The following is a 16,840-nucleotide window of genomic DNA, read 5'->3' as shown; positions in this document are numbered from 1 at the left end:
AACCCTAAACTCCCCATTAACCATAACTGCCCCTAAATTAACCCTTAACACCCCCTTAACCACAGCATCCCCTAAATTAACCCTAAAGGCCCCATCAACCACAGCATCCCCTAAATTAACCCTAAACACACCATTAACCACAACTGCCTCAAATTAACCCCAAACACCCCATTAACCATAGCTGCTCCTAAATTAACCCTAAACACCCTATTAACATAACTGCCCCTAAATTAACCCTAAACACCCAATTAACCATAACTGCTTAAATTAACCCTAAACACCCCACTAACCATAACTGCCCCTAAATTAACCCCCACCTCCCCTAACTTTCAGTAGCCCAAATATATATATATATATATATTACATACATATATATATATATATATATATATATATATACACACACACACACACATTATATATATATATATATATATATATACATATACTTACAGTTAGATGAGTGTCACAGCCATGTGGTTCTGGCCTGGAGAAGGAAGGGGCGGGGCCAGTTGTCACAGTGATTACAGGGAGGGGGAGTAAGTAGGAGCTGCTGCTGTGAGACGGTGAGTCAGACTAAACGGATTATATAATGAGGGGGATTTTTCAGAGCGTTTGCTCTGAAAAAACCCTCATTTTATAATCGATAATAATCGATTCAACTAATCGATAATGAAATTCGTTGCCAACGAATTTCATTATCGATTATTATCGATTTTATCGATTAGTTGTTGCAGCCCTACTCCAGTCTATGGGAGATTGTGTCCCAGCTGCCAGAGGCAGTTTCAGGGACAGAGAGAAAGGGTTATTTGGTCTCCACATGAGTGTGAAGACCAGCTCCCACCCCTCCCTTGCTCAATTAACCCCTTCAATGCCGCAATTGTGTATGACCCCATCGCAGCAATGCAGGGGTTAATATTAGTCCCCACAAGCTTGTGGGGACTAAATATCAGTCAATGCCGTGCTTCAATGGAGCATCAGCATTGAAAGAGTTAAAATAATAATAATAATAATAATAATAATAATAAAAACAGGACTCACCTGAAAGTCCAGGATGCTTCCAGGTCAAATGCTGTGAATTTAATAACAGCTGCAAAACCAATCAAAGTGGGCTGATGGTGATCAGATCACTCCTGGCCAATAGGAGTGATCTGATCATTACAGCAGCCCCTGGATGACCCTGCCCTACAAAGAGAGAGGAGTCATCTAGGGTAATTATGAAAAAACACAAATTATTAAAAATAAAATACATTAACCGATCACTTGTCAATGACAATTTAAGTCACTGATTATTGATCGGTCTCCCCAATCAATGTCAGGGGCCTAAACGTACAAGTAATTTGATAAAAAATATTTTTAAAAGTTTAAAAATTGAAATGCGCACGTTCCAGTTTTGAGAAACATCTATGCATGTAGGGTACCGCTGTACTCAGGGGGTGTTACTGAACACAAATCAAGACCTATTTTGTTTTTCCCACACATATACTCAGAAAAATAATCATGGTGAAACCGCAAAGTGGATGTGAATTTTTTTTTCTTTTTTTTTGTTAGACTAAATTTGGAAGGCGTTGCATGGGACAGGTGTGGAATCAGTTGCATGGGACAGGCCAATATGCCCTTAACTAGATTCCCTGTGCCGTCTAGTTTTAGGAAATATATAGTTTTAGGGGGTTAAAATGTATTATGTGATGTCTACATGTCTGAGAAGAGACCTGGACCCAACAAACTCATCTGTGAAAATTCCATGTTTGAAAACTGAAATGCGCATGTTCCAATTTTGAACCCGCAGTGCCAAAGAGACATGCCCTAACCATGCATATGGGGGCGTTTCTAAATACAAATCACAGGTTGTTTCAGTCATTTTATGTACCCAGGAAAAGAAATACTGAAATACTCTGTTAGCATAGAATGGGTTTGTTAAAAATGAAAAAAAAAAAAATTTACTGCAATGTTTAGGACAGACTGGCACTAGAATGGTTAAATAAAAAGTATTAAAATGCCCCAAGTAAAATACTTTGGCACGTCATCTTCCAAAAAATATATACTTTTGTTGAGCAGTTTTTCCGGCCTCTATTGGGGCGCAACTCCCAGGATACCACATTTAAAAAAAAATCTTGTTTAGAAACAGTGATGCGCGTCATTCATATTTAACCCTATGTTTGGGGACTGAAAGGCCACTTTTGGGAGGAGTGCATTTTTCAGTTTAGAATTTTACCATCTGGTCATCACGTCCCCCATGTTTTGTACCAGGCCAATTCAATTTACCTAGACACCCAGAGTATTTCAGATGGAGGTATTTTAACTTTCCATAGACTAATTCTACTACCAGCTTTTGTCAAAGTTTGTGGTAGTCATTGTGTTTTTGTTTCACAAAAATTGTAATTCGGGTATGCATTTACTGCCCTTTATATGTCACTGTGTCACAGCCTATGTGTTCAGTAGGGCTGCAACTAACGATTATTTTAATAATCGATTAGTTGGCCGATTATTTTGTCGATTAATCGGATAAAAAAATACATTATTTTAAATTGAAGAAAAATTGCAATAAAAAAACGTACAATTTACACTTTCATCTCTTTATTGCAATGGCCTCTCTCTATTCACCTTCTTATTTTACTGACATAATAAAAGCCAAACACGGTGTTTCTCAAACTAGGTTTTAATACAAAGTTATTAGTAAATATTAATTCATATGTTAACTATTTTTCATATTTAATAAAAACTGAGAAAAAAGCCTTGTTTAAATTTTTTTATTTACCAAACTGTCCCCAGTTATGCACATCTGACCCCCAGCTTGCCACTCTGCCCCCATATATGCCTTATACCTCTTATATGCCAGATTCCCCTGTGCCCCCGGATATGCCACTGTGCCCCCTGCTATGCCTTATACTCCTTATATGCCAGTGATATGCAACTGAGCCCCCGATATACCTTTTACCCCCAGATTTGTTTTATGCCCTCCTGATATGCCTAATATCGATATGTCTTATACCCCCTATATGCCACTGAGCCCCCTGATATACCTTTTACCCCCAATATGTTTATGCCCCCCTGATATGCCTAATATCCATATGCCTTATACCCCCTATATGCCCTAAAAATTCATAATACCCCCCATACACCACTATAACTCAACCATACACCACTCTGGCTCCTCCCCCTCCCATACACCACTCTGCCTCCTCCCCCGCCCATACATCACTTTGGCTCCTCCCCTCCCATACATCACTTTGCCTCCTTCCCCTTCCATATACCGTACATACATACCGTATGGGAATAAAAGTGTCAGGAGCAAGAAAAAACCAATGTGGATAAATAAAAATGTAAAGGTGGCAATAAATGGCAAAAAAAAGGCATTTAAGCTACTAAAACAGGAAGGCAGTGAGGAAGCACTAAGAAGCTATCGGGAAAAAAATAAAATATGTAAAAATCAGATAAAAGCAGCAAAAGTGGCGACAGAAAGACTCATTGCCAAAGAGAGTAAAACAAACCCCAAAATGTTCTTTAACTATATAAATAGTAAAAAGGTTAAAAATGAAAGCGTCGGCCCCTTAAAAAGTAATGAGGGAGACGTTATAGATGGGGATCAGGAAAAAGCGAATCTATTAAATATATTCTTCTCTGCTGTATTCACAGAGGAAAATGAAATGCCAGGTAATATACAGCAGGATGAGATAAATGCCCCAGTACATGTCGCCTGTCTAACCCAGGAAGAAGTGCAGTGCCGCCTAAAAAAAATCAAAATAGACAAATCACCAGGTCCAGATGGCATTCACCCCCGCGTTCTAAGGGAGTTAAGTAATGTAATAGACAGACCCCTATTTCTAATATTCAAGGACTCTATAGTGACCGGGTCTGTTCCCCAGGACTGGCGCATTGCAAATGTTGTGCCAATATTCAAAAAGGGGACCAAAAGTGACCCGGGGAATTATAGGCCTGTTAGTTTAACTTCTGTTGTATGTAAACTGTTTGAGGGTTTCCTAAGAGATGCTATTTTGGAGTATCTCAATGAAAATAAATGTATGACTCCATATCAGCATGGGTTTACAAGGGATCGGTCCTGTCAAACTAACCTGATCAGCTTTTATGAGGAGGTGAGCTCAAGACTGGATCGGGGAGAATCGCTGGATGTCGTATATCTTGATTTTTCCAAAGCATTTGATACGGTGCCACATAAAAGGCTGGTACATAAAATGAGAATGCTTGGGCTGGGGGAGAATGTGTGTATGTGGGTAAGTAACTGGCTCAGTGATAGGAAACAGAGGGTGGTTATTAATGGTACATACTCTGAGTGGGTGACTGTTACTAGTGGGGTACCACAGGGGTCAGTTTTGGGTCCTATTCTTTTTAATATATTTATTAATGACCTTGTAGAGGGATTGTATAGTAAAGTATCAATCTTTGCAGACGATACTAAGCTCTGTAGCGTGGTTAACACAATAGAGGACAGTGCACGATTACAAATGGATCTGCATAGGTTGGAGGCTTGGGCTGGGATGTGGCAGATGAGGTTCAACACGGATAAATGTAAGGTTATGCACATGGGGAAGAAAAATCCAGGCTGGGAATATGTATTAAATGGGAAAACACTGGGGACGACTGACATGGAAAAGGACTTAGGAGTCTTGGTTAACAGTAAATTTAACTGTAGCGACCAGTGTCGGGCAGCTGCTGCTAAGGCAAATAAAATCATGGGGTGCATCAAAAGGGGCATGGATGCCCATGACAAGGAAATAATTCTACCATTGTACAAGTCACTAGTCAGACCACACATGGAATACTGTGTACAGTACTGGGCACCAGTGTACAAGAAAGATATAGTGGAACTGGAGAGGGTTCAAAGACGGGCAACCAGAGTAATAAGGGGAATGCAGTACCCAGAAAGATTATCAGAATTAGGGTTATTTAGTTTGGAGAAAAGACGGCTTAGGGGGGACTTAATAACTATGTATAAATATATAAGGGGGCAGTACAGAGATCACTCCCAGGACCTATTTATACCCAGGACTGTATCTATAACAAGGGGACATCCTCTACGGCTGGAGGAAAGAAGGTTTCTACACCAGCACAGACAGGGGTTCTTTACAGTAAGAGCGGTGAGACTATGGAACTCTCTGCCAGAGGAAGTGGTAATGGTAAACTCAATAAAAGAGTTTAAAAGGAGCCTGGACGTGTTTCTTGAAAGCAATAATATCACAAGTTATGGATAGTAGATTAATAGGGACAGAACGTTGATCCAGGGATTTATTCTGATTGCCATATTTGGAGTCGGGAAGGAATTTTCCCCCTGGTATGGGGCAATTGGCATCTGCTTCATAAGGGTTTTTTGCCTTCCTCTGGATCAACACGGTAGGGACACAATATGTATATAGGTTGAACTTGATGGACTTTGGTCTTTTTTCAACCTTATGAACTATGTTACTATGTTACTATATAACACTCTGCCTCCTCCCCTCCCATACATCACTTTGGCTCCTCCCCCTCCCATACTCCACTCTGGCTCCTCCCATACTCCACTCTGCCTCCTCCCCCTCCCATACATCACTTTGGCTCCTCCCCCTCCCATACATCACTTTGCCTCCTCCCCCCTCCCATACTCCACTCTGCCTCCTGTGAACCTCCGTTTCTGACAAGACACCAGGGAGCCGGGTAGAGAGGCAGAGTGACGTATGAGAGGGGGAGGAGCCAGAGTGGTGTATTGGACGGTGGCTCCCATACACCCCTCCGACTCCTCCCCCCTCCCATACACCGCTCTGCCTCTCTACCCGGCTCCGTTACTGAAGTCACTTTCACTGCAGCTTCATAGAAGCCACAGTGTAAGTGAAGGGCAGTAACGGAGTCTGCCTGTGCGACGCAGACCCTCACCGGCTATCAGAGAGGATGATTCTCTGTCAGCCGGTGGGGGTCTGCATCGCACAGACAGACTCCGTTACTCACCTTCACTTACACTGAGGCTTCTATGAAGCTGCAGGGAAAGTGCCTGTCAGTAACTGTGCCGGGTAGAGAGGCAGAGTGATGTATGGGAGGGGGGAGGAGGCAGATGGGAGGGGGAGAGAGACGGAAGTGAGAGACCGGCCGAGGGGAATCCAGGGAAGGGGAATCCAGGTCCCCTGCAGCGTAGCGGGGGATCTGAATTCCGGTGTTATAATCCGATCTCTGTTTGAGGTCGGTTTATATAAGGAGAGGAGTTTTTCAGAGCATTTGCTCTGAAAAAAACCTCTTTTTATAAATCGATAAAAATCGATCCGATTAATTGATAATGAAAATCGTTGACAACGATTTTCATTATCGATTTTATCGATTAGTTGTTTCAGCCCTAGTGTTCAGCAACATCTCTTGAGTACAGTGATACTACCCATGCATGGGTTTGACCTTGTGCTCCCCCACCTTCTGTTTGAGGATGCCCCACAGATGCTCAATAGGGTTTAGGTCTGGAGACATGCTTGTGGGGTCGTTATGTTGGCATACTTCTCTGCAGCACAGTTTTCGAAGGGAGGGAATTTTTCATTTATTTAAAATAATTTACTAAACAGGATGTTAAAAACAAACAGCAGAATAAAAAAAAATGCCTTTCTTGTTTTTATTTCCCAAACTGCCCCCCCAGTTATGCACATTTGAGCCCAGGCTTGGCACACTGCCTCCCAGATATGCCTTATGCCCCCCTGATATGCCAATCTGTCCCCCCCCAGATATGCCTTATATCCCCTATATGCCAGTGCCCTCTGATATGCCTTATACCCCAGATATGCCACTCTGCCCACAAATATGCCTTTTACCCCAGATATGCCACTCTGCCACCAGATATGCCTTATAGCCCCAGATATGCCGCTCTGCCCCCCAATATGCCACTCTGCCCCCCTGATGTACCTTATAACCCCCTATATGCTACTGTGCCTCCGTGATATGCCTTAATCCCCCAAATATGTCCCACCCCCCATGCTACAGACTCCTTGGTGTCTAGTAGGGGCAGCCGGTGAACATCTGGACGATGCGCGTAGACAACCTCTGCTAACGGCCGGCACTTTCGCTGGAGCTTCTATGACTGAGAACCGGAAGGTCATGTGACGCTGGTGCTCCATCACAGAAGCCCCAGCGGAAGTGCTGGCAGTAGTAGAGGATGTCTGCGTGCATCACACAGACACCCACTAGCTGCCAGAGAGGAAGATCCCGGTCTCCTGCAGCGCAGCAGGGGATCCTCCTCTCTGGCAGCCGGTGAACGTTGCGCAACGTCACGCTGGTGCTCCATCATAGAAGCTCTGGCGGAAGTGGAGGACAGTAGCGGTGGATGTCTGCACGCATCGCACAGACGCCCGCCAGCTGTCAGAGAGGAGGATCTGGGTCCCCTGCAGCGCTGCAGGGGATCTGGATCTTAGTCTTATTATAAGATATATCTTATAGTGTTATCATATTTTTCTGAGCATTTTCTCCGGAAAAAAAACTAGGGATGCACAGAAATGAAAACTCTTGACCGAAACCGAAAATTTGACAAAGGCTGGTGGTAGGATAAGTGCATGGAAATAGTTAAAATACTAGGATTTGAAATACCCTTGGGTGTCTAGGTTTCAAAAATAAATGGTTTGATGGGAATACGTTGAATTGGTCTTCAAAGATGTCAAACAGGACATGGGCACAGAATGAACAGATTTGGAAAAAACTGGTTTTGGAATAGAAATATGCTACTTATACTTACTGCCGTCTAACTTGAAAAAAACTCAGGAAAAATATAACCTATTGAGCAGTTTTTTTCATTAGCTTCTGTAGATGAGTAAAAGTTTCAAATCAAATTCATAAAAAGTGTTTATTTTGTTCACATGTAAAAAAAAACATAGTGAAGAAAATTGTAATTAAAGAAAGCCCTTCTTCCCATTTAACCCCTTAGTGACAAAGCCCGTACATGTACGGGCTCAAAATGCATTGTTTTCAATGGGTTTAGGCACCGCCCATTGTCATTAAGGGGTTAAGGACAATGAGCGGTCCCAAAACCCATTGAAAACAATGCATTTTGAGCCTGTACATATACTGGCTTTGTCATTAAGGGGTTATAAAATATATAACTTGTGTATACTAAATGAAAAAAGAAGAAAATGTAAGCAAAACACAAGCACTGCAAAAATGTAAATACAGCCTCAGCTACGAAAGGTAGAAAAAAATAAATAAGACAGTTCGGCCTTAAATGTGTTAAGTTAGTACAAAATAGATCTAAACATTCCCCGTTTTTTTTTTTTGTTTTTTTTTTTTAAACACAACTTTGATGATGAGACGGTTCCTTAAACCCTGCTATTTGCATTCATTAATATTAATAATGTTCCAAGTGTTAACCTTTGGAGGAACAAGTATTTTCACTGGGAATCATGCATAACAAACTGGCAATAGGCAAAGAGCATACTTTAGAAAGAACACGACATAACTAATCGGAATACAAGTGAGTATGTCTTTAAACACTTTCGGTTTTTGTATACTTATGCATTAACAAGCAAACCCAAAACACATACCTGCTAGAGGGCAGAGCCCAGGTGGAGTATGCAATCTAATGAAAGACAGAAACTCATACTCTGCTTGCTGTAATGTCAAGTGGCTTTGACGTACTGCATGGGTAAGTCCAGACTAAGAAAGAAGAATATATTTATTAGTTCATATATATGTTTAACTATAACCATTATAAGACACAAAATAAAATGTATTATTCATAAAAAATATGAAAGCGTATATAAATCCTTACCTTTCCATGGTGTTCTTTGCACCAATCAGACATACCATCTAGTAATTCATCTGGTTGGTGGATTATGAGATTAGGGCCCTGGCAAAAAAAACCATACGTAAACAAAAGCTTTAAACCAGAAGTTACTGCAGTTAAAATACGAGCATAATGTCACATATTCAAGCACAATCTGATAAGAAAAAAAGCACTTACTTCAGAGATAATGTTCAAATCAGAGTCTGTAATCAGGCAAGCCATTTCAATTATTTGATCCTTTTCAATGTCCAGGCCTGTCATCTACAAGATAAATTTAAGATCTCATGATGATAGAATATACAAAAGGGTTATAATGCTGTAAGAAATAAAGGGTGCCTTTAAAATGGGACATTACATTTATTGCATAATGTTTTGGGGACGATTTGGGTTTCTATAAGGTGAGATATCTGGTTTTACAATGTAATGTAATTTGCATAGTAATGCATTACAAAGGGTTTGGAACAAAGGCTCCAACAGAGGTGGGATACCCCACAGGGGGTCAGACAACTGAAGCCGATGTATATTAACATAACTGTGTGCATGTTTGCATAGACTACCTGTCTCCTCCATAATTGGGTCATACAGGAAATCTCTGGAAAGAGGGGTTGGGTGAACCACTTTCTGGGAGGTACAAGGAATTCTGGGATGACTAGTTAGGGGCTGCAAGAGAAAGAAGATTCTGGGAGAAAGAAGTCTGAGAAAGGAGAGCGCAGTGAACAGAAGTGTCCTGGGTCAGGAGACACAGAACAAAGCTGCGGAAGATGGGGTTTGGGAGAAGCCTGTGAGCTGAGAGAGGTTTCCCAAGAATGTGCTTAAGTATCCCTTTTGTTTTGTGTTATTGGTAAATGTTTTCTGTATGTTATATGTTTTATTACCTGTAACAGTAGCCTAATTCAATATCAATATACATTTTTCTATACGCTTGTATTTGTGCTTTATTCGTCACACATTCCCTAAAAGAATAACCCTGTAAGAGGGTCATAATTTCTTACAATGCACGCTTGATATAATCCCACAAAGTATATTTGTCTACAACTATGACACACATTTGGGGCCATCACGTATTAAACCACTTTAATACATGAAAAAAAACCCCAACATTTTCAGAACTTGTGTAATGCCTTTGATCAACCCTTTCTTATTTATCCCCTGCTAATTTTGTATGTTTGCCCACTCGCAAAAACATCATCAGTCATTTTAATGGTAGGTTTATTTGAACAGCGAGAGACAGAACAACCAAAAATCCAGAATAATGCATTTAAAATTAATGAATTACCATTTTACTCAGTGAAATAAGTATTTGTTTACAGGTAACGAGTTGAGATTAGGAGCACTCTCTTAAAGGGACCTTATGAATAACCCATTTGAATACTAGTTCCTGAAACTCAATTCATGTCGCAGAATGCTAAATCTATATCTATCTATCTCTACACACACACACACCAGAAAAGCTGGCATTCGTATGTAAGTGAGGAAAAATACAGGGAGATTTTCAAAAATATTAAGGTGAATCCCTTTTGACATCATTAGGATTCTCTCTAGTTTTAAGGGATCCCTGGTGTCAAGAGATCTTTCAAAATGGGAAATGCATGTGCTTTGTGCTTGTAAATGTAGGTGATAAAAAGTTGATAGTCGGCTCACCACAACAAATAGATCCAAATCCTACTTATATGAGGTATTTACAAACCCAAGCGAAATTAATGAATACATTAATTTATTTATACCACTGTGTTAAAAAACAAAAAACAAAAGATCGTTACATAAGACATGCATCCATCAAGTTTCCCATGTCTGTTCATTTCTTGCTACTGATCCAAAAGAAGGCAAACAACCCAGTTGTGACTAGGGAAAAAAATTCCCTCTGACCCAAGAATGGCAGTCAGATCTCTCCTTGGATCAAGAAGCTGTTTCCCCGTAATTTAAAAATTATATCCCTGAATATTATGTTTTTGCAAATATTCATCCAGTTGTTTAAATATCTGTACAGAATCTGATAAAACTACTTCTACAGGCAGAGAATTCCACATCCTTATTGTCCTTACTGTAAAAAACCCTTTCCTTTGCCTTAGACAAAATCTAATTTCTACCAGTCTAAATGTGTTACTACATGTCCGATGCATAATCCTATTTATGAATAGATTTCCACACAATGGTTTGTGTTGGCCCTGAATATATTTATATAACGCTATCATATCCCCTCTGAGGTGCCATTTTTCTAAACTAAACAGATTGAAATTAATTGACCTTTCATAACTAAAGTGTTCCATTCCTTTCATGACTTTCAACGGCTATTGCAAAGTCATTTATAAATATGTTGAATAAAATTGGTCCCAGAACAGAACCCTGAGGGACACCACTTACCACTTTTGTCCTGCTTGAAAATGTACCATTTATAACAACTCTCTGTTCTCTATCACTAAGCCAATGTTCAACCTGTTATGGTTCATTTGTGCACAGTAATGCTGGAACAGGAAAGGTTCCCAAACCCCAAATTGGTAACACAGACCTGGAAGCATACGGTTGACTAAAATACCTGTATATACTGTAGCATTAAGATTATCCTTCACTGGATCCCAGTGGCCTAGCCCAAACCCTTCCAGAAGTGACTCATCACTCCAGAAATCATTTCCACTGCTTTAGAGTCCGGTGGAGGCATGATGTACACCACTCCAGCGGACACTTCTCATTGAAAACAAAGTTTGTCCGCTTGTGACTATACTCATTACTTTTTACATTTTCAAACGAGAGAAAAAAAGTTACAGCTAAACACGAGCACCGCAAAAATGAGAAAACAGCCTTGGTCACAAACGGTACAAAAAGAAAAAATAGCCTGGTTCTTAAGAGGTTAATAATGCTATAAAGTAGGGCTGCAACAACTAATCGATAAAATTGATAATAATCGATAATGAAATTCGTTGCCAACGAATTTCATTATCGGTTAGTTGAATCGATTATTATCGATTATAAAATGAGGGTTTTTTCAGAGCAAACACTCTGAAAATACCCCTCATTATATAATCCGTTTAGACTCACAGCAGCAGCTCCTACTTACCAGTCCCTCCCTGTAATCACTGTGACAACTGGCCCCGCCCCTTCCTTCTCCCAGAAGGCCAGAACCACATGGCTGTGACACTCATCTAATTAAGTATAAAATTAATATTTGGGCTGCTGAAAGTTAGGGGAGGTGGGGGTTAATTTAGGGGCAGCTATGGTTAATGGGGTGTTCAGGGGCAGTTATGGTTAATGGGGTGTTTTGTTTTGATGGGGTATTTAGAGTTAATTTAGGGGTAGTTATGGTTAATGGGGCGTTTAGGGTTAATTTAATGATGAGGACTAAGGGTTAATTTGATTAATTTAATAAAGTTAACTTAAGGTGCAGTTAGAGATAAAGGGGGGGCAAACTAAGGGGAATCTAAATCCTGGGGGCCGTAAAGATTAACCCAGTACTTATTTAAAAAAGTATGGTGTCAGTGTGATGCGAACGGGTCTGTGACTCTATGAGGGGACTGAGATATGTGGGAGGCAGCGTGGAGTGGTATATGTGGGAGGCAGCGTGGAGTGGCATATGTGGGAGGCAGCGTGGAGTGGCATATGTGGGAGGCAGCGTGGAGTGGCATATGTGGGAGGCAGCGTGGTATATGTGGGAGGCAGCGTGGAGTGGTATATGTGGGAGGCAGCGTGGAGTGGTATATGTGGGAGGCAGCGTGGAGTGGCATATGTGGGAGGCAGCGTGGAGTGGCATATGTGGGAGGCAGCGTGGAGTGGCATATGTGGGAGGCAGCGTGGCATATGTGGGAGGCAGCGTGGCATATGTGGGAGGCAGCGTGGCATGTCGGGGAGGCAGCGTGGCATGTCGGGGAGGCAGCGTGGCATGTCGGGGAGGCAGCGTGGCATGTCGGGGAGGCAGCGTGGCAAGCCTGGGCTCAAATGTGCATAAATTAGGGGGGGGACTGGGAAATACAGACAAGAAATGCATTTTATCAAAGTTTTTTTTATTCTGCTGTTTGTATTTAACATCATTTGTTTATTAAATTATTTTAAATAAATGAAAAATTTACATTCATTTTTTTTTTATCCGATTAATCGACAAAATAATCGGCCAACTAATCGATTATGAAAATAATCGTTAGCTGCAGCCCTACTATAAAGTGCCTCATGGCACTGAAAGAATGCTCCATCCTGAGATACATTCATGGCCAATTTCACTGCTGCAATAAAGATGTTGATTTCGTCCGCAGGAAACAAAAAGGAACATTCCGTTATCTCACCTTCTTCCGAGAACAAAAACTTTGGATCCTGAAATCCTTTGAATCAGATTAGACCAAGGCAAATTGAGAGGAATCCACAAATACAGGGTCAGGGGATAAAGGAGATGCCAGGAACTACATTGATTCAAACCAGCAACCTCGTGGATTCTAGGTGAATAACCTTGGTAAACTTGTTTCTTCTGCCTCTCTTTGGCCATGTTATTCCTGTGTGCACGACACACCTGCCCCTCATTTGGGCAATCCAGACCTTGCTTGTGAGTTCATCCCATTGGTAACCTTAATTGAGATATGAAGGTTTGACCTTTGGCTTTGGACTGTGATTTTCTTGTGATTGGTACTGTACAGTGGTTTTTGTCTGGCAGCTTCCTCCTGGCTACGGAGAGAGCCCCTGCAACAGCATCCTGTCTTTGGACTGATCAACTTGTGAGCGTGACCCCTTCAAGAGCCAAGCTCCTGCCGTGTCCCCAGCCAGTATCACAAGCCTGTATCCTGCCTTTACAAGGCTCCTCACCCCAAGTTTTTATCATGCTTGTGCCCAGATTACCTACCTATAGATTGTACCCAAAAGGAAGACCAGGGCTAAAGCAGAAAGGAGCCCTGAACTGTATCTGTCAGTTTTTCCTTCGGCCATGTTCTAAATCCAAGCCTGCTCTTGCATCGAGACTCCTACCTGATTCATCACCCAACTAAGGTACAAATCTGTTTGGGCGATTGTGATCGCTCTTCCAGTCCAATTCATTTAGGAGGATTAGACCTTCTTTTGTGTTGATGGTTTCTTCATTTTTGTTCCAGTTAAGGGTAAGGAGGGGGGTTACCTGTTTTCATGTATAGTTGAAACGGGCTCTGTATAGGCCAGTCAAGCTCCTCCACATCAAACTCATCCAAACATACCTTTATGGACCTTCCTTCAAGTACCACTATAGGTACAAAAGTCCCGGGACACTCCTTAATTATTGTCAGCATACCAAGACATCTTGGGCAATGCTATCCTTTCAATTTTGTGAGAAAAGTTTGAGGAAGACCCTTTTCAATTCCAGCATCACTGTACCCCAGTGCACAAACCAAGGTCCAGCAGACCCTGCACTTAATGTGTAAAAGAAATTCTAAGAAATTTGCAAAAACAGATTTTTTTTTTTTTTAACACAACTAAGACTTGATTTTTTTAAAGATGTTTTTATGGTATCAAATGAAAGCCCTATTTTTTTTCAGAAAAAGGATGCATGATTTATGTGGGTACAAACAAGGAAAAGGAGAATCTTAGAAAGTGTGGTATGTGAGGTATTAAAAAAAATCCCAGTAGCTGATTACAGGTCTGATATTTGGAGCGCTATATCTTTAAATTTCCACAGTGAAATCACACCATATTGTAAGATATTATAGAGGGGGGGGTGACACTACTGCACTTTTAATATATTGGTCCAATGTGGAATTTTTGTAATATATACAGAAATATTAGAAAACGCCATTTGCTGGCAATGGTCTGATATTAACCTTTAATTTGTTTCATAAAATTATATACCGTATTTGCTCGATTATAAGACGACCCTGATTATAAGACGACCCCCCAAAATCTGAATATTAACTTAGGAAAAAAAGAAAAAGCCTGAATATAAGACGACCCTAAAGGAAAAAAGTTTTACCAATAAATGTTAATTCATGTAAACTTTTTTTTTTAATAAAAGCTATGATTGAGAAAAATATTTTTTTGTTGTTTTTATTTCTTGTATTTTCCAACCTGTCCCCCAGTTACGCACATCTGCCCCCAGGCTTGCCAAACCAATATGGCACTGTGGCCCATGATATGCCTTTTAACCCTCTATATGCCACTGTGCCCCATGGTATGCCTTTTGACCCCCTATGTGCCACTCTGCCTCCAGAAATGCCTTATACCCCTATATCCCATTCTGGCATTTAGGGGGTTAAAATGCATATTATGGGGCAGAGTGGCATATAGGGAGGTATAAGGCATTCCAGGAGGCAGAGTGGCATTAAGGGAGTTAAAAGGCATTATATAGAGCACTCTGCCTCCAGAAATGCCTTATACCCCTATATGCCACTCTGGCATTTAGGGGGTTAAAAGGCATATTATGGGGCAGAGTGGCATATAGGGAGGTATAAGGCATTTCAGGAGGCAGAGTGCACTATTAAATGCCCCCTTAACGCCACTCTGCCTCCTGAAATGCCTTATACCTCCCTATATGCCACTCTGCCCCATAATATGCCTTTTAACCCCCTAAGTGCCAGAGTGGCATATAGGGGTGTAAGGCATTCCAGAAATGCCCTACACACACACACACACACACACACACTTACTTACTTACCGGTGCTTCCAATTTCCTGCTGTATTGCCGGGGCAGCGGGTTGACGTCTCATTCCGCGGCAGCCGGAAGGAGGTGGAGTTGGCAGCGGGGGTTTGTATGCGTCCGTCGCAAATACCTTCCCCGGCTGTCAGAGATCAGGAACTCTGGAACTCTGATCTCTGACAGTCGGGGAAGGTATTTGCGACGGACGCATACAAACCCCCGCTGCCAACTTCACCTCCGGAAGCACCGGTAAGTGTGTGTGTGTGTGGGGGGGGGGGCGACGACAGGAGGATCCAGGTCCCCTGCAGCGGTGCGGGGGATCTGGATCTTAGTCTCCTAATCAGACCTCTATTTGAGGTCTGATTAGAAGACGACCCCGATTAGAAGACGAGGGGTATTTTTCAGAGCATTTGCTCTGAAAAAAACCTCGTCTTATAATCGAGCAAATACGGTAATTTTGTAAGGAAATATATTAGGACTGCAACTAACGATTATTTTAATAATAGATTAGTTGGCCGATTATTTTTTCGATTAATCGGATAAAAAAATGAATGTAAATTTTTCATTTATTTAAAATAATTTACTAAACAAATGATGTTAAATACAAACAGCAGAATAAAAAAACTTTGATAATACATTTCTTGTCTTTATTTCCCAACCAGCCCCCCAATATATGCACATTTGAGCCCAGGCTTGCTACGCTGCCTCCCAGACATGCCATGCTGCCCCCCCACATATGCCATGCTGCCTACCACAGCACTCCACGCTGCCTCCCACATATACCACACCACGCTGCCTCCCACATATACCACACCACGCTGCCTCCCACATCTGCCACTCCACGCTGCCTCCCACATCTGCCACTGTGCCTGATACGCCTTATATCCCCTGATACCCCACTCCATCCTCCCCAGACATGCCACCCTGCCTCCCAGACATGCCACTTCTCTACCCCCAGATATGCCTTATACACCCTGACACACCACTCCGTCCTCCCCAGACATGCCACACTGTCCTCCCCACATATGCCTTATATACTGTATATGCCTTATACCAGGGCTCGACAAATCCCAGGCGCCAGGTCGCCATGGCGACAGAGAATTTTGTCCTGGCGCCTAGGTTTTGTCAGCCTCTTACATCCAGAAAAAATTGTGGATGTAAGAGGCTGAGTCACCACATGGGGGCGCTGTTCCTGTCTGCCCAGTCTGGGCAGACAGCACAGCCACTCCGAGCCCGCCCCCGAGCCTGAGATCACTCCCACGGAGTGATCCTGTAGGCTGAAAACGCGGTTGCTGGAAAAGCAGCAATCGTGTTTTCAGCTGCCACAGGCAGCCTCAGGGAAGGGGTTTGTGTGTTGATTGGGTCCCCACACAAGTCTGGGGACCTCACCCAACACCCCCCAGCTGCCTGATCGCTCCATGGGAGCGACAGCGCAGCGTTAACCCCTTCAATGCCGTGATCGCGGCATTTAGGGGTTAATTCCCGTTTTGGGGGCTTTGCTGCTGGTGGTCTGCCTGGAAGCCCAGGCAGACCAG

General features: G+C 42.1%; 1 protein-coding gene across 1 annotated transcript in view; it reads right to left on the bottom strand.

Annotated features, from left to right (window-relative positions):
- The window catches only part of REXO2 (RNA exonuclease 2), a 75,376-nt gene that overhangs the window by 35,444 nt on the left and 23,092 nt on the right, over window positions 1–16,840 (bottom strand). The window contains exons 2-4 of the mRNA XM_053451799.1: window positions 8,912–8,995; window positions 8,720–8,797; window positions 8,493–8,604 (exon numbers count right to left, since the gene is read on the bottom strand). Of these exons, the coding sequence (XP_053307774.1) occupies window positions 8,493–8,604; window positions 8,720–8,797; window positions 8,912–8,995 (274 nt within the window). The remainder of the gene's footprint in view (window positions 1–8,492; window positions 8,605–8,719; window positions 8,798–8,911; window positions 8,996–16,840) is intronic.

The sequence above is a fragment of the Spea bombifrons genome, chromosome 12 (genome assembly GCF_027358695.1).
Source record: "Spea bombifrons isolate aSpeBom1 chromosome 12, aSpeBom1.2.pri, whole genome shotgun sequence".
NCBI lineage: Eukaryota > Metazoa > Chordata > Amphibia > Anura > Pelobatidae > Spea > Spea bombifrons.
The sequence above is the reverse complement of the archived record's forward strand: the minus strand, read 5'-3'. Positions and strand labels throughout refer to the sequence as shown.